The sequence below is a fragment of the Formica exsecta genome, unplaced genomic scaffold (genome assembly GCF_003651465.1).
Source record: "Formica exsecta isolate Colony F162 unplaced genomic scaffold, ASM365146v1 scaffold106, whole genome shotgun sequence".
In the NCBI taxonomy this organism is placed as follows: domain Eukaryota; kingdom Metazoa; phylum Arthropoda; class Insecta; order Hymenoptera; family Formicidae; genus Formica; species Formica exsecta.
The window spans coordinates 355,692-379,625 of record NW_021848400.1 but is presented as its reverse complement, the minus strand read 5'-3'; the positions used below and the strand labels follow the sequence as shown (position 1 = coordinate 379,625).

Below are 23,934 nucleotides of genomic sequence, written 5' to 3'. Positions count from 1 at the left end.
TATTTATTATATTTTTTTTATTTTTTTCTGAAGAGAAATATCATAAGAGTACGACTAATATTATTCTAATTTAATATACATGTACGCGATGAGAATTAATTTTAATAACATATTTTCAAGATAAGATTTTTATAAAGGATTCTGATAATGTATCTCTAATTCAAATTAATTAAAATCTTCGTCCAACTTATATCGAGTGTTCCAAAAGATGACTGTTATAATTTCCATGATTAATTCTCGAATTTTGAATTTTTTAACTCAAAATTTAATTGGACGTTCTTTATTCTCATACAACTTTTTAAACATAAATCATTTCTGTAATATATTAATTGAATATTATCCATAATTCACGCACATGGCTCTTCATTGAAGTATTTAATTTTTTTATATGTTAAAGAAATATTTTTTTTTTTTTTTTTTTTAATTATATGTGTATTCTCATATAAATAAATTATAGAGAGTATTATGATTACTTTTTACTTGTAGAACAAAATCAATGTTAACAAAATATCAACAAAAAATATTCAATTTTGAAAGCTGTAGACAACAGAGTAACAATTAAAAGAACTATTTAAATAATTAAGCAGTGAAGTGATAATAAAAATACTATTTGCAGATATTTTAGCCACGTTTGCAGATTTCTTGCGAAAGTGCTTTAAGTTTGTTGAAAAATAATTCTCTTTTTTTATCTATCTTTCGAAATGGTTTATCTCCCCCGGGGGAAAAATTATTCTGTTCCACTTTCTATTCAATTTATTTAATAGGATTCTATTTATCTAGCATGATTTCTAATTTTGCGTTATGGAATATCCATCTATAAATGTCATAACTCATATCAACGTATCACGTGATACAGTTCATCGGTTACGGTGGATGTCTGATCCGTGTGTACGGCGATCAAAGGAAATGGTTAACGGTGTCGAGTTAGAACGTCGCTCAATCGTGATGAATTTAATCGCGACCAATACACGCGGATGTGATTTCCGTAGTATTGTGGGTCGCTGCTTAATTGCCGTAATTGTGTGTCAAAGTAGCGTGCGCAACCTCCCACCCCTCCACCTCCCCCATCACCACTTCCCCTCCTCCCTTTTCACTTCCTCTATATGTCTAACAGTTATGTCAACGCAACGGCCGGCTCCGCTATGGCAGCCGCTATAAAGCCGGCGGATGTATGTGCATGCGTATATGTATATGTATATCGCACGTGCAGTCTATTCGCTCTCTAGGTATTCATGACACTCGCTCTATATTAACGCGCTATACTGCTCTGATGATGGCCTCGCCTTTGTCATGTAGCGATCGCTGCGAGCGAGGCATCTCGACAGTCGTTCCCGGATACGAGAAAACGGAAGGAGAATAGAAGGAAAAATAATACAATTTCACGCAATATTTCGATTCAGTGTTTTCTTACGACGTAAGTTTTTTTAAAGCACTATTTTACAAAGGTATATAATTTCTTTCTCTCTCTCTCTCTCTCTCTCTCTCTCTCTGTCGTTTGACGATGAATCTTTTTGCGCAAAGAGAGATTTGTGGTCCCGCCACGCTGTTCGCAGCCGCCACTACCACACTGCCGTCGTTTTAACAAATTCATACGCTAGGTGCGCTTATAATGAAATTAATTACAACCCCCGCCCATCTTGTTTCATTAGTACCGCTGGGAATAGGATAAACCGCCGTGCGGACGAAAAATGCGCGTAATAATATTTCCGCATTCATAAAAATGCAGGCTTTAATATCGCGCGTTCAAAATAGCCTTCACACACAGTAATAAGTGACGTTATAATGTAGAATAACTCGGTTGATTCTGTTTCAGATTGAAGGAGAGAATCCGTTTGGTTTTCGAGGAAATCTCGCTGCAAAAAGGAGACCTAAGGCGAGTATTAGCCATATTTTTATTTCTCAAGCTCGTTGGCGATAAAAACGGGGCGAGATACGTATCGTCGAACGGAAAGTAACGACAAATAATATTGAAGAATAAATCGATGAATTAGAGATTATATCGGTCGCCTGGACCTCACGTTTCGAAAAACTTTGTTCCATCATAAACGGTTTACAAATTTCTCCTTCCGGCGCGTTTTTCCACAAAGTTGATAGATTCGCGAGAGAGCAACGTTCGGCGCATCCGCGAGAAAAAGTTTCCCGTACGTCCCTCGCATATTCAGGATAGAAATTGAGTTCTACAAGTTGCGAAAGAGAAGAAAAAGCGGGGATGAGATGGCGGTAGAGGAAGAAAGATTTAGCCGAAGGGATCAAAGTCGCGAATTCACCAAGTATGACCGAGAGAAGGGGGAAAAGGAAGGCTGCGCCTGGTCCATGTAAAAGATGCGCCATTAAGCCCCGTCGGTTGATAGAACGGCATCGGCGCGATCTGTCGATTTAAAACTTTGAAACTGTCGTCTGCCTCCCCATCCCCCTCCCGGCATGCGGTGCGTTGAAAACAGTTCGCGACCCCAAAACCGCGAGGGACGAATGTATAAAATCAAACGAGCGGACACGGTGACACGTTCGGATGCTGCCTCTTTTACATTAACGATTTAATTTTTATTCGACAATTAAATGATATTTCTCGAGTATTTGCTTAGTATTCACAGTTTTTCGATACGACAAATTTTTCAATACTGCAGACTTTTTTTTATCTTGAAGTAACTGTACTGGCTATATTTTGATTGATGGCTTTTTTACAATAATTAGTTTGAATAAAATCAACTCTTTCGACTTTAGTTGTAATTTTTGATAAAGCTACAAATTCTTTAAATTGAACTGAATCATAATTTATTTATTTCTCTAAACGAATTGTAAAAATTGATAACAATCAGATCAGTGGTTTCCAAGAAAAAGATAGATATCGGAAAACGTGATTTTGCAGGAAAATCATCTCAAAAGTTTTGACGCTGTTCTAATATATTCAACTTTTTTTTTGGATACTTGTAGATATATTTAAAAAATTATTTTATACAACTCCAAATGTTTAGGAAATTATCTACATTTTCTTTAAAATTTTAAATAATTTTAATGTTGTAATATACATTTTCAAGTACATCCGTCCCTTAATATGCACGAGTCACCGGAAATTATAAGAATAAAATTTGAAAAGAAAGAAAGAGAGAGTGCTCGTAGGTTGTAGAAGCAGAAATGCCCTTCTATTATTTATTTACAGTAACGAGAAAACCATCTCCGTTTCGCTCTTAACGATTTAATCACGCGGCACTTTTCTCGGTGAAGCTTTTGCATGCACCGTTTTCACTGAGTGTGTGGTAAATTTTAAAGTCTTTTGCACGCGGGCGTTACGTTACGCTAATCGTGAATTACGACGCCATTATTCGGTTATTAACGTTTAAGATCTAACGAGCGTCGGAATCGAGGGCGCGAAACTTTTTCTATTTAAAACTTTCTCATCCGATACACAATCGCAGACGTTCGCTCAAACAATTATACGGCTCAGTCAGTCGGCAATAAAGACCGGCAGATGGATTAAGCACGCAATGGAGATTTATGCGCGCGATAAAGTCGTCTTTGTTCCCTCCACTCTTCTCGGCCGGTCTTAATTTTCTACGTTTACACTCCTTAAATCTAAATCCCGCGTAATTGACGCCTATAATTAACCGGCGAAAACATGGGACGCTATCTGATCTGTCGCGGGAGATCAAATCCATTCCCCGTTCCGGATTAATTTCAGAATAAAGTTGCCAACGATCGTAAAAGTTACTCCGTGCTATCTGAGGATTTTATTGGCCAGGAGAGACGACGACACGAATAGATAATCGGCGTCGATCGACCCGGCCGGCTATGGTAAAACATTCGAAGCCGGGGGTGGCGCGAGATAGAGACTCGTCGGTGCTCTCGGGGGAAAAGCGTAAAGCCAAACGAACCATTAAATTAATCAAACGAAAACTGGTTTGTTTGCCGAGGAGCAAAGGGATGGCCACGAGACGTAAGCGAGGAATGTTGATGTACAATAGAATACCAACTCGCGCGCAATCGTTCGAAAAACTTTACCAAGAGCGTATCATCCATTGTCCCTTCGTTCTTTAAGACATTTACAACGTGTCTTTCCTGATGCATGTAGTCTTTGAGAGTATATCGTGGAACATAGATAATGTCAGCCGGGTGTAGGATACAGAAAGAATGGTCGGAGCGACAACGATAAGTGAGGGTCGCCTTGCGCGTCGTTACGCGTCATGGACTTCGATTTTGCAAATTGAAAAGTACAGATTTGTCTAACGTTTGAGATAAATGTAAGACGTAAAAAACTTTTCTTCTCTGTGAGTAACTTGTTTTTAGTACCACTATTTTATTTGCGTTTATTTGTTCTAAAGATTACTTCGTGGGAGGATAAGTTTTATATTATTGACTAAAAGTTTTTAGAGAATATATAAAATAATTTAGAGACATGCTAATATAAAACTATTTCTTTTTTATATTAATTGATTAATATTTCAATATTTTAAACATAATTTTCTAATATTCTAAAAAAAAACTTTGATCTTAATTTTACATGCACAAAAAGGTGATATAAAAAATAAACACTTCAAAATAAATACGCTTGATATTCATGAAAGTAAATACTGCTTTTTTTATATCAAGAGACATTTAAACTTTATGTGAAAAATTTTGCTATTGTGCTGAAAAAATATGGAATTTTTTGAAAATATAACTTTTGAAATGTGAAATAAAAGTATTTTACATGAATAAAAACAGCTATTCAAACATCATTTTTGCATGAAAAATCCAGTTTTTTTACATGCACAAAAATTATCATATAATTTTCATAATAAATATTTTCATCATAAATATTTTTCCCAATATTGCAACCCATATAGTTATCAGCATTTTTAAAATTCTAGCTTCTTACAATGTCGTTAAATTATAAAAGTGCCAAAATCTTTCACAAATTATAATATTTCTAAACTATCTTATATAAAAAAAAAAAAATTGATACGTTTCTTATAGACAAAAAATGGAATGTACATTCACACAAAGATATTAATTGAAAATTTTAATAAAACGATAATATATTTGGTAATAGGTTTGTTTTGCGCCATTTTTTTTGTTTTTTTCTTTTTCAAGGCATCAAGCGACCAGAATGAACAAACGAACGAACGATCGATCCGCGGACAAGAGTTCGCTGTAATTCGAACGCCATCGTACGTATTGAACTTCCTACTACGAGCGCTCCACGTGCGTGCCGAGAATAATCGGCGGTCGTTAGATATATCTCGTTACGCGCTCCCCGGCGCGAGAGTAGCGTTCGTGAGTTGGAGAGAATCTTTACGATCGCAAGGAGTACTTAGGGGTACCTCGAGTATTCTGTGTATCCGCGGAATATGCAAATCACCGCCGACGACCGGGAAGGACGCAGAATCTGATGTATTATCAATCCACATGAATGGGAGATAGCTCTTCTCGCCCCTCTGCGAGCGACACGAAATTTTACGATCGCCAATATGTCAAACGGCTAATGCTTCTGATATTACTGACATAAATCTGCCAGGCGGTAATACTGAGTGCTCGCGATTCTCTTCAACCTGGCTACCATAGATTGTCCTGTCCCTTCGATTTCCCACGGTTAGCGCGCCATCGAGAACGCGACATGCCTGGACTGCGCATGAACCGAGAAAGGCGGAATATTTTTTCGGACAAGTCCTACATATATTTTGCTCGAGACATATCTCACGTCAAGATCTCTCTCTCTCTCTCCCCCTCTCTCTCTCTGTCTCTCTTTTTCTCGTGTTTCTTATTCGTAGCTCGGTAAACTTCATATTCAGTCTAGCGAGCGCAACGAATATCTTACCGGGGATATATTTATGACGAATTCTCTAACACCCGAGCTTGCGTTCCTGTCGGTCTTTGTTAAGGATTTAAAGATTTACATACGAATTTCATACATTCGTCGTAATTAACTTGACAGTGATAGCGTAGTTTTTAATTATTTTTTTTTATTTCTTTCTTTTTTTAAATTCTATGTAGTGTATATGTATGCTGGCTACATCTAAATCCTTTGACAGAACGCAAACCATGATTGTGCTTAACCCACATAAAGTTCCTCTTCGCGCAAAGACTTAGAACTGAGAATGGTGATGGCGAGGTCGACTTGGGAAAACGCGAGAGGCGCCTGGGGACTTGCAGTTGCAGGAGTTAATCCTTGATAAATCCTCGAACTCTGTCCTAATTCAGTATTGAGCTCCCTTAATTTCATTCCGTCAGTGATCTTTTAGCTTTGAACGCCGAGATCAAAGCCGGTGAGATCTCAGATAAATGAAAAATGCTGAAGAAAAATGACGCGTGTGAAATTAACGTCAAATCAAGATCGAGAGATCATAGATGGATTCAAATTATCACTTATCGTTACCCATACGAAATCGTAAATTATACAAGTGTCTTCGAATAACATTTGCAGATATAATATGCTACTTTGTGAACATGTGTGAGAAGAAGCAGCTTGCGTGAAATTTGAGAAAATTGTATACGGTCGGATCTAGCTAAGAATAATGCAAAAGCAAATATAATTTTCGTGGCGCGAGACGAGATACGAATAATAAGCAATTTTCAAATCGCATTATGCTATTACGCAAGTCTCAGTATGGAGGCTGAACACGGCTGAAAATGGAAAGGAAATATCATTGTGGAAGTAATAAGTTTTTGCGTACGCTCGCGATAAAATATTTGAAAAATTTAACGTCACTGTTTTTACAACATTTACTGGCACCTCCACCGTTATTATAATCGATTTCTCCTCTCATCAAAGATTAAAATTAAGATTTTTCTTTTTATATATATATATAATATGCAGACACATGTCAATGTTTAAAGTAGTAGCTTCATTTCATGACGATGGTTTTATGTTGCGAGTAAAATAACGGATATACCGAACCCCATTTAAACTTTACTCTATATTCTGTTTTGCGCGTCCTATCGGAATACGGCTCTAGCATAGATTCATGAGCAATTCGCCGATTATACGGCAAAAACCGACCATTACTGACTGCGGGAAAATTTGTGATCAAATATTATTTCGCGGATCCCTCTACATAATTTATCTGTATCCAGGTGCTTATTTTCCGCACATCAAATTCTTGTTTATCCGCGATGAAAGCAATAATCTCCTTATCGGGAATGATATCGATTCTTCCGCAGATAATATTTCTGACAAGCTCCGCGATATTACGTACAAATTAATCGGACGTATCTTTCGTCGATGGAACCGCCGATATTCGTGTAATGGAATAAATGGATTATTAGCTTAAAACTGACGTATTTATACCAGAAATGATAGGAGATGAATGTCTTTGTCGTAATATCAAACCGAAAGAGAATAGGCGAACCCCTGATTAAACATTATCTCGTGCATTTGTTAACTCAACATACTTACATAAAATATCAATCATTACACATCATTATAATAACGTTCGTTTTGTTTAAATAAGTTTATCGAGATTATACACACGCCGCTAATTACTTTATATTTAAACGAGAAATCGCGCAATATATAATACAATATTAAGTAGAAAAAATTCGAGAAATTCATTCTATTTTACATTCGCACAAAATAGCTCCAACCGGATTGTATTTTCTCTTTACAGCACTTTTTTTATCTAAATACGGAATTTGACGAGATATACGATATCGAGCACTATAATCGTGGTATAAATCCAGGGCGACAAAAAAAGAGAGATCAACCAAGTCGAAAGGGGGCGATACGGGAAGTGCTGTCGACAAATCTACGATCGATAGCGTTAATTTATGTCGCGGCCGATGGCACTTCCTTCGAAGACTGCTGGTAAAAATCTGTAAGAGCTCGGGTAAGAGCTGAGAAATGCCTCCATATATCAACGTTAAGCCGCTCCGTCAGACGCACTCGGATATTATCGTGAATGGTGCTGATGGATACTGAGAGGGAGAGAGAGAGACTCTTCCATCCAGCACTCGATACAATCCCGCACTTTATTCGAGAAAGTGCGCGCTTACAGCACACGCGCGCGTATAAAGTTATCAGTCGGGGAACTATCGATAGTATCGACAGTATCGGTAATCCCTTCCTATGGGCAGGTAATGGGTATGAATAATCTCTTCGCGCTATACGTACGCGAGACAACTTGCGAAGCTTTAGGAGAGGAGGAAGAAAGGGAAAAAGAAAAGAGGAATAGCGGTTCTTTCAGCACCGCCCGTTCGAAATACTCGATCGTGCTTTCACGCCTGAATTCAAATCTCTTCAGAGGTAAACGCTACTCTCAACGATATTCATGGAATGGCCACTATGAGACACGATAGACGCGGATAAAATTGACTAAAGCGAAACCCGACGGAGTTCGCCGCTGATGGGGCCGAGTAAATCTCATCGGACACTTGAAGAATTCCGTGTACATACCCCCGCGCGGGCGCGCCATATCACGCTAGATTAACCTTGATAGACGGATTTGCTTACCTTCCACGTCCAATTTTCGCGCAAACCTCTAATTTCACGGGTCTAAAGCTCTCGATCTGATTGTCTCAAACGAATTTTACTCGCATTTACTCGTAAATATATGTATATGTATATATATGTATGTACGTGTAAACTTATCCGAATTTACGAGTTGGAATGGAAAATAATTTGAAGCTTTCTGCGAGCGTATTCGTACATATACATATACATAAATATTGCATAGCGTGTACCTATGCTACATGCCTGTGCTACATCGACAAGGAACGCCACATGTTAAGCGGGCGAGGTCAGAAGTCGCGCGTGCAGGTCGACGGACGAGGGGGCGAAACGGACCGCGGGGACAGGAGAGGAGGTAAAGCGGCTCTTTAATCTCCGGCTCTTCCACGATAATCTTTCTCTGCCAACGTAATTGCTTAACCCGTGCAAGTAATAAGGTTATCCCGTCGGCCGTCATTGATCAAGCTCTTTAAATCGATCGGATCGGCGAATCCCGTGGATATAGCGCGCGATTTGTAAGGCCGGAAGGGGGAGGGGGATGGGGGAGGACATCGAGAAGATGTAATGCTCCTCTTCGATCGAGCGAACAGCAGTTCGCGTACGTACGTATAAAACGAATCGCCCGCGGTCGTCGAGATTTTCTCCTCGGCCTCGCTTTCCTCTCTCTCTCTCTCTCTCTCTCTCTCCCCTTCCTCCTCCTTTGTCACTTCGCCACTCTTTACAGTTTCACCTTCGGCCCCATCGAACTGTCTCGCTTCTTCCTACCTCTCATCTCTCTTGTCTTTCATCCTTTCTTCCGTCCCCTTTTTCCTGTAGGCGCGCGTTATCTAGACGAGCCGCAGTACGGCTTCAAAGCGAAATATCTTCATTGCCGAGTAGCTCAAAGATCCTCTCCTTTATTCGCGCATCCTATTTTGATTTGAATCTTTATGGAGGTAAACTTTTACAATGTAAAACCGGGCTTAGGGGTCTTACGAGAGGGTAGCAAGATAGCGAGATTAATTTAGCGCAGATTTTATCAGCGAATATTTCTCGCTTCTTAAAAGCGCGAGAGTGGCAATTGAGTTAAAAGTGAATATTGTAGTTGTACTTTCTCGTAGAGAAAGAGACAGAGTGACCGGTTTAGTCACTCGTCTGAGGTTAATGTACCGATAAGTCGTCGTCTTCTAACGAAGAGCGCGCATCCTGTTACAGTTGCCTGAATAGGGCGGATTTAATCAGGGTGCACGACGGAACGGATTCAGGGGCGCCCACAATAGCCGTGCTCTGCAACCAAGGAGCGGAAGTGGAGGTACTCAGTACAGGGCCAGACATCTACGTCGAGTTCGTCGCTAATTCCGACTGGCCGGGCCAGGGCTTCAAGGCGAAGTTCCAATTTCAACCATTGGACGACGCGCCGCATCCTGGTCAGTAACGAACGACGGTCGCTCTCGGATCGAGCATTACGAAAATTCATCCCTTCCCCGAACCGTTCCTCGATCATCTCCTTCCCTTGCCATCCTCTTTCTTCGATATCGCCTCGTTTCGCGATGTGTAAGACCGCAGCCAGACGCTTCCGCCACCGGATGAATCTTTGAAAGAGCCACGAGACGAGCCATTAAATTATCCGTTACTTCGCATCATGCACCAACGAAGCATCTCACGCGAATCATTCATCCATTGATCGTCCATCTCCATTCGCACGGCAATTATCATTAAGGAATACCAGCACGTGCACAAATTTTGTGCTTTTTATTAATAAGGATCTCTTCCAATCATTCAAAATCATTATGATATGATCATAAAATTTTTTTTCTTCTGTAAACATATATCTTTTATTTAAATTCTGCGTTTACATATAAATATATATATTTATACTTATGTATCAAAATTTGAACGATCAATCGAAAGAGGTTGATCGTAAAATAGGAGAGTAAATAATTATTAAATTTAGCTGATGAGAGATTAAATTATAATGAAGCGCGGACTCGATCGATACCGTAGTTTCAAGCGGAATCAGTTCGAAAGCTCAACATAACGCGTCGCTGTGCTGAAGCACGAAAGCGCCATGAAACAGAGCTTTCGGCAAGCTTTCCCGTACTGCCATCGGAGCTTTTCACGGTCGGCAAGGAAGATTGTGAAGCTTTCCGACGAACCGTAATACCCGAAGAGGGTGAGAAAGCTTGCATTCTCTGCAGATACTTTCGTTGTGCTTACTTGATAATCGCGATCAAACCATTCAACAATATCTTTTCAAACATTCGCACCATGGAACTTACCCGTTGCTATACTACTATGTCTTTCGACATTGCCATTAACAGATATACAATGTAGGAACAGACGAGATTGTGACTATTAAATGATAACCGAATTTTCTGCCTAAATTCAATATTCTAAATCATTTATCGTCGCCTTCATTCATTGTGAACTACACGTGCTGTACAAATTTGATCAATTTCGGTACTCAGTCGTTATTTTGACACATTTTGATGCAACGTGCTGGTATTTTCCAGAGGAAACACACGAGCAGCCTTTAGGTATTTACGGGGTGATGAATCATGCGGGTAGGTCCTTTGTGCTAAGGTAGATTGGCCGCGGTCCATCGCATACGCAGCTCCCTGTTGTAATTAACGGCACTGTATATTCCGAGGATAATTACAATAATGTGTTTCAGAGCCGGACAAGGTCCCGGGGGCCGTTACGGGGAACCCTAGGTACTCGGTCATCGGACCAGCTGTCAGCGCTACAAGTAAGTATGGCATGTGCGCGATTTATCACTTTTCTTCATCAATAATTGCGTCCCATGGTGCACTCTTCCTCCGCGAGAGATAGATAAAGTGGATGAGTTAAAGCAAGATCGAGATGTCACTTATCGAAGGGAGAAGTGACAGCGAAAGTTACTTCGGTTCACCATGAAAAAATGAAGACTTCCATCTCGATAAGCGAGACTCGTGATAAATTTATTAGATTTCTTCTCACATGCCGGTTTTGTGAAAAAAAAAAACTTTGTCACGCCCACGGGACACTTCTCTCGAACGAGTGAAACGTAATCTGGAAGATGTGAGGCGAGCCAACGGAAGGAAACAGGATACCACGATGTAAAATAAAATTTTACTTTGTACGTAACATACTTTTATGAAGTCTGAAAGAATAAGTGTAACGCTCGACCCCCGGAGGATACACGGTGCCTGTCGTTGTTTAAAGGGATTATTTTGATGTCTTCAGCGTAAAACGCGCGTCGGCAAATACGTGTAGAAATATGATTTTCCCCGGGGATGGTCCCACACACCACATAACTTCTAACGTAACGCAACGGCATATAAACTTTGTGAGTACTTTGCGCCCGTGGAATCATCATCCCGTATGTTACGGCGACCGGCGTTGAAAGCACGGACGAACTACGACGAACTTTATAGCTTTTTCATGAAAATAAGATCTTCGTTTTATATCCTAAGTATCCGCTGTAAATACGCTTGACAAGTAGCTTGGTTTCGATGACCCAACTTTCGTTCAGAGTTCAACGTGCTTTCTCTCTTTTATTGACACACATAATGCGGGCTCGGTTTAGCTGCATTTGAATGTAGTTGCCTCATGCGATATAATATCTATTATGTATTACGATAAAAGAGAAATAAGGTGACGAGAAGAAGGATGATGAAAAAGAGGGCGCGCTCTAAATTTATTTAATTCTTTGAATTTTATATAAAATATACGTGCCATATTTTTTGATAAATTCTTATAAGTTTTTTTAAAGAGTTCTCAATGCTCGTGCTCGTACATATTCGCGTACAGTTCTTTAATTAATACGTATATTCAAATCATTCCTCTATATTCCCAGATTTAACTCTGATCTCAATTTGTACGTAGAACCCTAGATCTCAACGTGTTTACTCATGTAAATCTATCTCCTAATACGGGTGTACAACAACAGTGGCGGTGGAGGGTAGAAACGCGCGTGGCAATGAGAGCCTCTAACCAGTACAACGGAATCATGAGAGTGCTCGAGGCTCGAATGGGAGCCGCCACCCTTATGAGACACCGAAGCTTACGCGCGCGAAGGCCGATCCCTATCCCAGTCTCCCGACCTACCTCTTCATGCAACACGCTTCGGTTTACCGTAAAATACGAAGCGCGCACAATGTACAATATTTACATATGTATATACATGCCTTTATCCATCCGCATATTTCTCTTAGGTACGCGATTCTTTGCTCCGAGTATCCTAAATTATCCGAGCAGCTGCATTATAGACTCGCAAAATTTGTGTATCCTGCGCATTTCAATCGCATTTTCTTGGAAAAAGTCTCCAAAATCTTTAGAAAATTTAGCCGCGCTAAAAATATAATATAAAAATTTATATGTATTTTTATTTTCTATTAGATTGTGTTTTATTGGATTGTATCACAGTTTTGATAAAATTGTTTCAAAACTTTTAAGCAAAATGTACATATCCGCTGAAAACTATAGAAACATGATAAAATTCATGATAAAATAGATAAAAACAAGAATAAAACAAACTTCGGAATCTGCAAACATGTAGAACAAAATGCAGTATTATCGAAAGATATACTTCGCTAGTATCATTATTTGTAGGTCGTTATTATATATTTCGCTAAAGAAACTCACAGGAAAGAAAAGCTTTTGAATCTCAAAATCTCTCAACATAAGTCAATTTAGCATATAAACGAACAACATGAATACACAGCAGACTACGATTTAATGAGTAAGCTAAGTAAGCGGACCAAGTTCATATCAGCTCTGATAAAGTGCGGCACTTAATCGCTGAGGAATAGAGGGTGTCGGTTTACGATGCTCATGTTTTGGTGCAGCTTTCCTCTAATATTATACAAAATGTAATAGAGTAGAGCATACACGCGCAAATATACACACACACACACACACATACATAGCGAGTAGTTTCGAGCAGCTCAGCTTTAAGATCGTTACAGAACGAGTTAATGTGGTAACGGGAAGAAGATTGAAATGTTTTGAAAGCGTCGGATCCGTAGGGGTCTCGATCATGGATCTCGATGGCGCGCACCAAACAGTAATTACATAAAGTGAGAACGTGCAACATCGTCGAACGTGTAAGTTACATTTGCGTAATTGGATGGTTACGTGAAAATATCGTCGCTTTTCGCGCTTTCGCGAAAGTGAGCCACCCTTACGGCGGGCGGAGGGGGGGGGGGGAGATCGACTTCTCCGTCTTTTTCCCTCGCGTCTTTCCTTTTTTCCATCGAACCGACTGCGTGCGTCGATAAGGCAATTACGTGCAAAAGTGCGCCGATAAATAGGCGGAGAAAGTCGTTCTCCAAAACGCGAAATGTCACAAGTTTTTCAATTTTCGACCGGCACGAGAGCAACAGGATCCCCGCTCTTTTACGAGAGGTTCGTTTATCGTGCGTCGCGTACGAGAACGAAGGGAATAAACAACGTTCGCTCTAGGGGGGTTAATGTTCCGCTAAAAGAAAAAAAAACGTACGTACGCATTAGCTCGCCGAAAAAAGAAGGCATTTCTCGAGATAATGCCCCCACAGCCGCTTGGCACGCGGTAAATTCAGAATGTCTCGAGAAAAAGCGAAACGGGAGGCGAATGATGGATCGAAACTTGGTAATTTTCTCCGTCCTCGCGTTCGGGAAAGCGCTATGTGTACGCGCGATGCCAACTTTGCAAACGACATAACACTGTTTCCCGCTATTTTACGCTCGTCCCTCCGTGCCATGGAAAGGAGAGAGAGAGTACGCTTTCCTGCGAGAAACTAATAATAACTTTCTAGCAGCGCGCGCGCACCCGCTTTACACTTAAGACGTAAGTGTCGCAAACTTCCCGCGACTTACCGCGCGCGTTCGCGATAACAAATTTCCCTCACTGCTATCAGCGCGATTTAATTGCCGATGAAATATCGTTCCCTCTTGTCGGGAGCGAGAATAAGAGGATTCTTCTTGACTTACGAGAATGTTATCTACAAAGTAAAGTTGTATCGCGCGCGCTCCGTCTTGTAAAAGATCTCTTTTACATCGCACTTGAAAATCTAAATCTCCTTAATAGAAGGAGGTTAGGATGCTTTGCCAACTCGATAGATCGATATTGCATGCCGATATTTGTCAAACATACGAGAATCTAAAGAATCTCGAGTAATCGGCCGTGGCAACAGATTCGATGACGCTATTCCATAATGTGTGCCGCTACGGCAATATATCGATGAATTGTAGATTGATGGGCAACTATGATGAGCGGTGGGGGAGTGAAGAGAGGGAAGTTTATAATTTATGAAGCCAAATGACAAATTTACATGACCGTAAGTGGAGCGCAAGCACTCCAATTTTATATTCTTGAATATTCACGTTATTCATCACTCTATGAATATGCACGGTCATCTAGTCTAGCGCATTGCACACGCATCTAGTTAAAAACATTCGACTGGCGTGTTGTGATCAGGTATACAGGCGGTATGCATAACGGTAAATGTTCTACATAATGAACAGCCGCATATCGATGCCGTGCACATATTACGATCTCCGCACGATATTGTTTGTCATAATTGTTAATTTATTAACCAGGCGAATATCTAACAACGTCGGGATGAAAGAAGTATATTCTCCGAAAACGCAGACAAGTGTGTAATCCGCGGTAAATTATGTTATCGCGATTCACCGGAAGTTTATAACTGTGCTCTTGAACGGACGATCGTTCAGCGCTCTCATTTAGAAAGCTGGAATAGTCGCGATGTAATCGCGGTGGGTTTTACGCAAAATCGTTATACGAGATAGAGACGCAAACGCGCAACGGTGGGTGATGAAATTAACTTAGCTTGTCGACGGAGAGAGAGAGAGAGAGAGAAATGTCGCCTGTAAGTACGATATAATACGCGCTATTCCTCGTCCCTATCCGGCGACATCCGACGCACAAATGAGCTTTGATCATAATATAACGTCGGTCATAAAGCGCATCCACCTGCATCTACGTGTCGGATGCAGAATGTCCACTCGAAGCGAAACGACCCGACGTGATAAAGCGGGTGCTAAACTGGCCGCGGCAAAAAAAAAAAAAAAAAAAAAAAGAGAGAAAGGAGCCTATTACCGGCACTTGTCCGGCGTACGCGATTGTCGAAATTTACGGCGCGAATTACATTTTGTGCCCGCTTTATTCTCTTCCCCATCGAAGAAAGTTTCTTCAAGATCTCCTCGGACGTTACGGAGGGAAATTATTGCTATGTTCACGTGTAAACTACGAGAGGAGGATTTAAGGATAATACCAATCGGCCGCGAAAAATATCAACGAATTGCAAAGTTCAGAATGAAGAATAACTCTTTTTTTTCAAATCCAAGAAAACAAATATTTAGAGTCTATTTCTAGTAGTTTTTTACGCTGGTTTTATACTAATTCCTTTAAAATATTCTATTCCGTCATAACTTTGGGAAATTTAAAGTTAAAAATGTAAAAAGTTTTTTAACTATATTTACCATAGCACAGTATTTTTTTATAGTGTGTCAAAATTAAATATATTGTTAAAACTTTCAATTCTTCAAAGATGTTTATTATAAAAATCAAGATTAGATAAGATTTTCGTGATTCAATATTGAATCTATTGTAGAAAAGTTATAAATTAAGCCAATAAAAATTACGGAAAACATTTTTAATTGTTTATTCAAATGTAAAGGTTTTTAGATTCGCGGGATAAAAACCTGATGTCAAAGCTAAATTAAAAAGATAACAAAACCAATACGATAAAAATCGTAATTGAAAAATTGTTGCAAAACTTTGTACATAGTAATCTGTTACTAAAAAATTGATTTAAAAATTTAAAAAATTAATAACATAACTACGCTTTTTTAAGGTCGAATGATCTTTAATTACCTTGTGTAAATGCGTTCATCTAGCGTAATGCGTTTAATCAATTTTCCAATTTTTAAAGTCAATCTTCAAAAACAAAGCCTCGTACAAAACAAATTTATTCTACATTTTCGACTTGATTTTTCATGTAAAATCATTATCTTTTCGCCATCATTACATCATCGTTAATAAGATACCCTACGGATGACAAGTGAATACCGCCATAAACGTAAACATTATGCAATGACGGCTAGCATTAACATGTAGCTGCCGGAAATGCTCGTACGCCTCGCTGCAGGAATTATACGAGATACCGATAAATAGCCGCAGCTTGCGAGCAGTGGATCTATCAGTGGTGGCGAGACCGGTTATCGATTTCGTCGGGTGTGTGCGGTCGGGATATCCGAAATCGGGCATTCCCCGGATTCGTCGGAAATGTATAAGATCCATCTCTCGCGTGCTTTTCAGGGATTGACGTTGAAAGAGTCACGATTTACGTTAGCCCTTTTCTCCGTGGCTAAAGGAGGAAGAGCAACTCGAGAGAGAGAGAGGGACTCGGTGACCTCTTCGCGTCTCATCCTCCTCCATCGCCCCGGAAGCCGTAGAAATCTAATAGACCGCAAGCGAAGATGAGATATTGGCTTCGAGATCGATAAAGTGTAACAGTAGCTTACTCGTATTGTGAAATTCATATTCAACCTTTCCCTCTCGCGAACACATTTTCCCGAGCGTTTTAGCCGTCTTGACGATCGAATTAACGATTCTATCTCAATTTTCTCGCACATCCGTGACGCAAACGAGACAGGGATATATGTACATGTGACCGATGATTAAAATTCCCGCATTAATCTTCTAAAAATTTCGCGCGGAATTGTAACGAAGACGTTAACGTCACATTTATACAATTAATGAACCGTGTATTCAAATCGTTACGAAAGAGTACCGCTCACCATTGCGCACACCATTCGCTGATGATAAAGACAAACGAGTTGTCCGATTTGCGAGTCTGGGAATTGGTCGCATGAATGTATATTCAACACCCGGTCGCGCATCGATCATACTTTTTCAGTACAACTGTATAATTGCCGATGATAAGTCAGTTTTCATAGACAAAATAAAAGCATATATATATATATTACCGTGCATTTTAATACTTTCTTTTTAAATAAGCAGTTAATAAGTGCAGTGTTTTTATAGACAAAAAAAAAACATATATATATATATATATATATATATATATATATATATATATATGTATATATGTATGTAAGTATTTATGTATTACAGATATTAAATTTACGCATATATTTCCTGACGTATATTAATGAAACATTCGAGCAAACAATTTTCAATTATACCTTTATTATTATTCGATTGTATTAGCAATAATCGCAACGTGATTAAAACGTATTGTATTATTGTTTCGAACGCGTTCTGCAACTCTTCCACCGCATCGTTGGAAAAATCGCCGAAAAGAGGAAGCTTGTAAATAAATTTTAGAGAGGACGAGTTATAGGAGAGACATACACACATACACAACCCATGCGCTTTGGTCGACAGAATCGTGAATCCATGGATTATTCCGGCTAATGCCCCCCTCGAGACTTAACCATTTTAAATATTACCGTCCAAATGCTTATTTTATAGCGTCGTAGCCCGATTCGATATGTCCTGCCGGTAGGTTACGCGACATATTCCCGCAACTTGGCGCGGACAATCAAAGAAGGTCGTATTAATTTTTCAATCGGCCTTCCCGGTCTTTGAAAAGGATTCTCTTGCGTTTACGTCGTGAATTTAAAAAATTCTCTATAGCTCGGCACAGTTAAACAGTAAACAAATATTTCCCCCTTTCGCGAGAGATAGATTCTGCTTGAGTGTTTGCTCCGAAAACATAATATTACATGAGCTCGAATCGTACTCTCCCTGGTAGAAATATCGATTTAAATGATTTTCGATATAATCTGACAATTTTAAATGGCATTTCACGCGAATTGTCATAAATATGAGCGTACACTTGGAAACCTATTCGATTGGTTTCAATTGCCTCTAATGTCTCTCCTGTCGCCTTGAGAAATGATCGAGCGCAATCGTAAAATTTGGTGCTTTAGAGCAAACTTGCCGAGGTATAATATCGGGTTTCACAGTCCGCGGCAAATTTAGTTAATAATTTTTACAGCACGCTATATATCAGTGTGCTAATCTCGTTTCAAACTTTCCCATTGCGCGAGAGAGAGGAGAACACGGGAGAAGAAGCGTCAGTTGCGCGTCTTTGAGCATTGATAAAGCGTATAACCGTCTACTTGGTTGCGTCTGCCAATCTATACAGGTAACTTCGCGGCCACTTTATCCGAGCATTAGACTCCGGCGTCGAGGTAAGGCGTCAAGTTTCCGCTATTTTATTAACCTCGCGTTCGAGTGTGTAACGCGCGCGCACTCTCACACAGCTTTAAATAGACACGTTTTCATGTCATTAAATACACACGGAAGAATTCTAATTTTTATAGCAGAAAGAGAGAAAATTATCTCTCTCGTCATTTCCTTCCGCCTGGTAAGACGCGCGATGTAAAACATTTACGCTCGCGCTACACGCTTGTTCGGTCATGAAAAAATCAGATCCTCCTCGCGGTGACGACCCGCAACGCGACGGGAAGGAAAACAGAAGGAAAGGGAAAATGTAGTAGTAGTAAAGAGACGCCTAAGAAGCTCTCCGGAAGCTCGCGGATTTTACCGGCGACTTTTTTCGCGAACGAATACATTTATTACAGGAGGGCGAGTTATTGCCGCGTAATCTTCGCGTCCGCCTCGAAAGTTTGCGCAAAACGCGACGCTAACGTTCGCGGTTTTTGCGACGGGGACAGTCGTGCAAAAGCCCATGCGACGGTCGTAACAATTATCATTAGTTGCACTCGTGGAAGGAGCTTGTCGTTGCACGAACCGGAAGAGAGAACGAGACGGAATGCGCGTTCAGTAGTTTCTTTCGGTCGCGAAGTCGTCGTTCCGATAATTCGTCGGTACAAGAAACTACCCCGCGACAGAAACTAAAGTGCAGCGAACATTCGATAATCAAAAGCTTGCCATCTTTCGTTCTTTTTTCATGGCAAATATGTTTCGCCAAAGTTTGCCCGGCATTTTATGTTCTATCGATTTAAAGCAATACAGATGTACGGCAAGAGTGATTCATACGTCAATGAATTGTGTGCAATATTTTATTATGTTCTGATGTAATCATTCACGAATAGGAAATGCGTGGGAGTAATTGAGAAACGCATTACATTCGAAAATTAAAAAATATTATACTACCAATGATATTTATATAATGAAATTCTTGCACCTCTCTCTTTCATTGAAACATGAGGTGTTTACTTCAAATATATTTTCATTCCGTAATTTTTAAATTCAAAATCGCTATTGTAAAAAATTCGTTAGGTTCATCATTGTTTCCATTACATAAATGTTCCTTTATTAAATGTACATCTCCTTAATTAACGCTCATAAAAGATGATTAAAAAAATATGATGCGCTCATTAATGGCATTGTTTTCGCTTTTGTTCAAGGAATATTTATGTAACAGACAAAAGAAAAAAAATGTATTATATAAAACAATATAATATTTTCTCGTTCCCTCTCTCTCTATCTCTCTCTCTCTCTTTTTAACACAAGTCTTAATAGATATTTGTAAGATATTAAAAAGCCTTTAAATTCTCGCTATATAGTAGGATCGATTTAATACTGGCTAAAGAATCTGTGGATGAAAGGCACGACCATAGTTTCGGGACATCTTATATATGTGGCATCCTCCTTTCAACCATTTGCTATTTTTCTATCCTTTTTCCTATCCCTTTTTTTTCTTTTTTTTTTTTTACAAAACGTAGAATTTGTCGTCCCATATAAACTGCGCTTTACGAAAGAGCAGCTTTTTGTACTGATTATCCGCTTAACCTTTTATGGCGCACAGAAGATAAAAAAGCGTTAAAAAAAATTGTTTTTCTCTACCGTGTAATAATGTTTATACGTACAAGAAAAAGCATATTGAAAAATAGCGATATACACTGTGCGCGAAAGAGGCGACTGGAAACTATACAGCGGCTTCTCGTTTTTCGGGGAACGCGTTCCCCGATCGGCCGGTCGCGGTGAGCGGAGACGAATTTTGGTCGCGCGGGGGGCCAGGAGAGGCGGCCCGCCGTGATTGCCTCGACCGGAAGTACTTTCCGCGGGAGAGCGCAGAGAATGGATAACAGTCCAATAAAATCTAATTTAACCCGGACGGAGTACAAACTAGGGGATGATACATTTTGCGGTTGACTGACTCCAAGTTGCGGTGTAGCAGACGGAAAATAGAAACGGCGATGGGGAGTTGGCGTTGCCGCGAGCTCACGCTACCGCGAGCGCCGGTTCCGCACTCGTATACGTATCTCTCCACCTACAAACATACACGGGCGCGCGCGCGCGCGCGCATATATGTGTGCGTGTATGTTTGTGTAAAATCATATATTTATAACCGTGTATGGTGTACGTGTAGTACAGCCAAACGGGTTGGCCATCTATGCATGCCGTTGGATAGAAACCGGCGACTGCGAGCCTCGTGGGAGCGCTAGCCGCTTGGATACGATTGTAATTGGCAAGCCCATATCCTCAACACGTAATATCCTCGCTCGCTCGCGCCATCCCGTTCCCCGAGCTTCATTAATTCCCATTTCCGGGCCCCTCCCTTTTAACGCATCACCGCTACCATCGTCCTTTCTACTCGAGACTTCTCTCCGTCAACTTCGATCGACGGTTTAACCGTCGGATCTCAAAAATATGTTTACCGTTTCTCAGCCTTTACCCCCTCATTTTTATCCCACCTTTTCGCCTCTTCCGTCTCCAGCCGTCTACGCGCCGTGAAAACGTCGTAAATCCGTTCTCGATGTTATTTCTCAAATATCGCTTCCACTGCTCGCGTACTTCTCTTCCGTCGTGTGCACGTCACAACACGACGTAAAGTCGTAAAGTCGTTCCCCGTCGTTTATTGAGCGGAGGACAGCATCGGAGAACTTAATCCATCTGAAGACTTCGTCTCGCGTTTAATCCGCAGGTGAATATCGTTATTTTTTTACGATACACAACCCCATTTTATAGCCTCCCGTTTTATAAATCATTGTCATTAACAATGCCTTTTATGAAAAAAAGGAAGAGCAAATCACCCGCTTCTCTTTTACACGTTGATTGGCAATAATTAACAGTTAACCTTTTGTTTGCGCGTTTGTTCATTACTTTCGTGTGGGGGAAAAAGCTGATAAACGAGCGGGCGCGCGTGTAAACCGCGCGCGATAGGTAAAGCATCGATCGTTAATTACACGAAAATTAATTTACTCGATATTATACACAAAATCCTTGCCGTCCTTTGCGAGATCCCTTGTCGTCCGTAATACGTCATTAACTCCGCGATATAGCTGAAATTCATTACTGCTTCGCGGAAGTTAAATTATTGCTGGACCATAATTACTTCGCGACACCCCTAAACTATGGATAGTAAAAGGATTACTTTGGGTACCAGTGTCTGCTGACCTAGTTATAAACAGCAGAGGACTCTGGCCTAATACTTAATCTTCCTTATAACGCTTTTAATTACGGCATTATAATATCCTCGACCCAATTATTATAGTGGAAGAGGATCTTTAAATTCTGTAAAGTCGATCGTACTCGTACGAACAGTGTTTGAGTTACAAAGTAGAAATATCAAAGTAAGTTATTTCTTCCACTCTCTTTAGATAGATTATAAATGATTATTAATTGAAATAATAATTCATTTGTGTATATTGATTACAATGCTATATGAAATATTTAATTGATTTTATCAATGTTTGAATCAAAAATAAATACTTTAGATACATTTTTCTTTTATTATAAAATTTACAAAGTATTTAATGAAATAATGAGATAACTTCTTGTATGAGCAGTAAAATATTTTAATACTATTTTTACGAATTTTTACGTATTTATACTATTTATTTCTCTCTCATATCTCTTATAATTATTTTAATTTCATTAAATCATATTTTCACAATTTAACGTTGCATAAAAAAATGCATATTTGCTTTGTTATTTTTCTAATTATTTTCTTTACATTTGAAATATTTAAAATGGTCATTGGTAGCTCGATAATTATAAGTTTAATTGATAATTTAAATCACACATTGTGTTCCAAATAGGTATATTTCCCATGTATTATTCTCAAAATAATATATAAATGTTGCGATGGTATTCTATTTAAACGCGGAATACACTATTTTTTTAAATAAATCATTTTCAATAATCTAAATCTGAAATGTACGTCCACCATTAGAAATGATTTCTTGCGAATTGTCTGCATCTTTGAAGATATATCAATTTAGCATTGCAATCACACCGACCACTACAAGATTGATGTAAGATAGACATCCGTAGGCAGCGATCGATAAGGGGGCACTGCTCCATTCGCGTGGTGTGCATTTAAACGTAGGTGGTTCTGCAGCGATTACTAATTTGCAGGCCAAAGCTCTTTACTAATTCGACGCGGCGAGAGTAATTCGTCATCGCGAACACGTTGGTACTAGAAACAAGATCGGCCGACGATCCCATTTTCGTCGCGGCTGACGCCGGGAATTGCGAGAGCCGGACCTCCCCGATGTCATAAGACTTTCATGACTTTGGGGAAACACGCGTGCGCCTCCACAACGTAGGTCGGCGGACTGCGAGAGTCGACTCCCCTTCTCTGCGCTCACCCCCTCTTGTCAAGTTGCGTGCTTACCTTATGCACGACCATGCATAATGTCTCGCATCCGCGAAAACGCTCACCTTTTGACCCGCGAAAAACGCTACTGGAGAAACGCGGAGAAACATCCCCGCTCTAGCAGTCACAGCACGCGAGCGAGAAAAAAGCGAGCGAGAAAGAGAGAGAGAGAGAGAGAACGAGGAAGACCAAGATGCAGGTAGAAACGTAGCTTTAACAAGGCGGCGAAATAGAGTTACTGCAGGGCGTGGATGCAGAGTGGAACTTGAAGTAGGTTACGAGAGGGTGACTACTCGTCGTGCGCTCGAGGTACTTACGTTTGCCGACGTATTCAAGTTACCGGAACAAGAAATATTTCTCTCTCACACACACATGTGCGGATATAACGAAGGCCATTGAATTTCTCTATGTCTATCTCTACTGTGACTGTTTACATTATACAGAGAGTGTCCAGTTATAAGACAATATAAATTAGATCTGATATATTTCCCTTTTCTCGGTTTTCATGTTTATGGTTTTGAGAAAAAGTGATTTATGATCAAAATAATGTTTATCCAGATAGAGGCATTATCGAGAGGTCATTTTCAATTTTTTATTTTTTTTTCAATGGACCATATAATGTCTATTGCATATATCAATGTTTTTTAATCATTACCTCTATGTATTGCATATGTGAACGAATATTAAAATAATATTACAAAAAATCAAGTTTTCTTTATATTTTTCATAATTTATATTAACAGATTATGAGAGAGAGAGAGAGAGAGAGAGAGACATATAAAATATCAACTATTTTGTAAAATATTATCTTTTTTCAATGACTTTATCTTCATATTTTTACATATAGACATAAATTGATTGATATGAAAAAAAGCATAAAAGTGCGTAATGCTTTTAAAAAACAAATATGCAACTGCACGTTACAAGCGAAATGCTATACTTGTACGTAGG

At 39.6% G+C, this 23,934-nt stretch overlaps 1 protein-coding gene across 1 annotated transcript in view; it reads left to right on the top strand.

Moving 5' to 3' along the window:
- LOC115234262 (suppressor of lurcher protein 1) overlaps positions 1-23,934 on the top strand; it is a gene marked incomplete at its 5' end in the record, with an annotated part of 296,609 nt that overhangs the window by 140,766 nt on the left and 131,909 nt on the right. Inside the window, 3 exons of the mRNA XM_029805194.1 lie at positions 1,814-1,873; positions 9,614-9,825; positions 11,073-11,147. Of these exons, the coding sequence (XP_029661054.1) occupies positions 1,814-1,873; positions 9,614-9,825; positions 11,073-11,147 (347 nt within the window). The remainder of the gene's footprint in view (positions 1-1,813; positions 1,874-9,613; positions 9,826-11,072; positions 11,148-23,934) is intronic.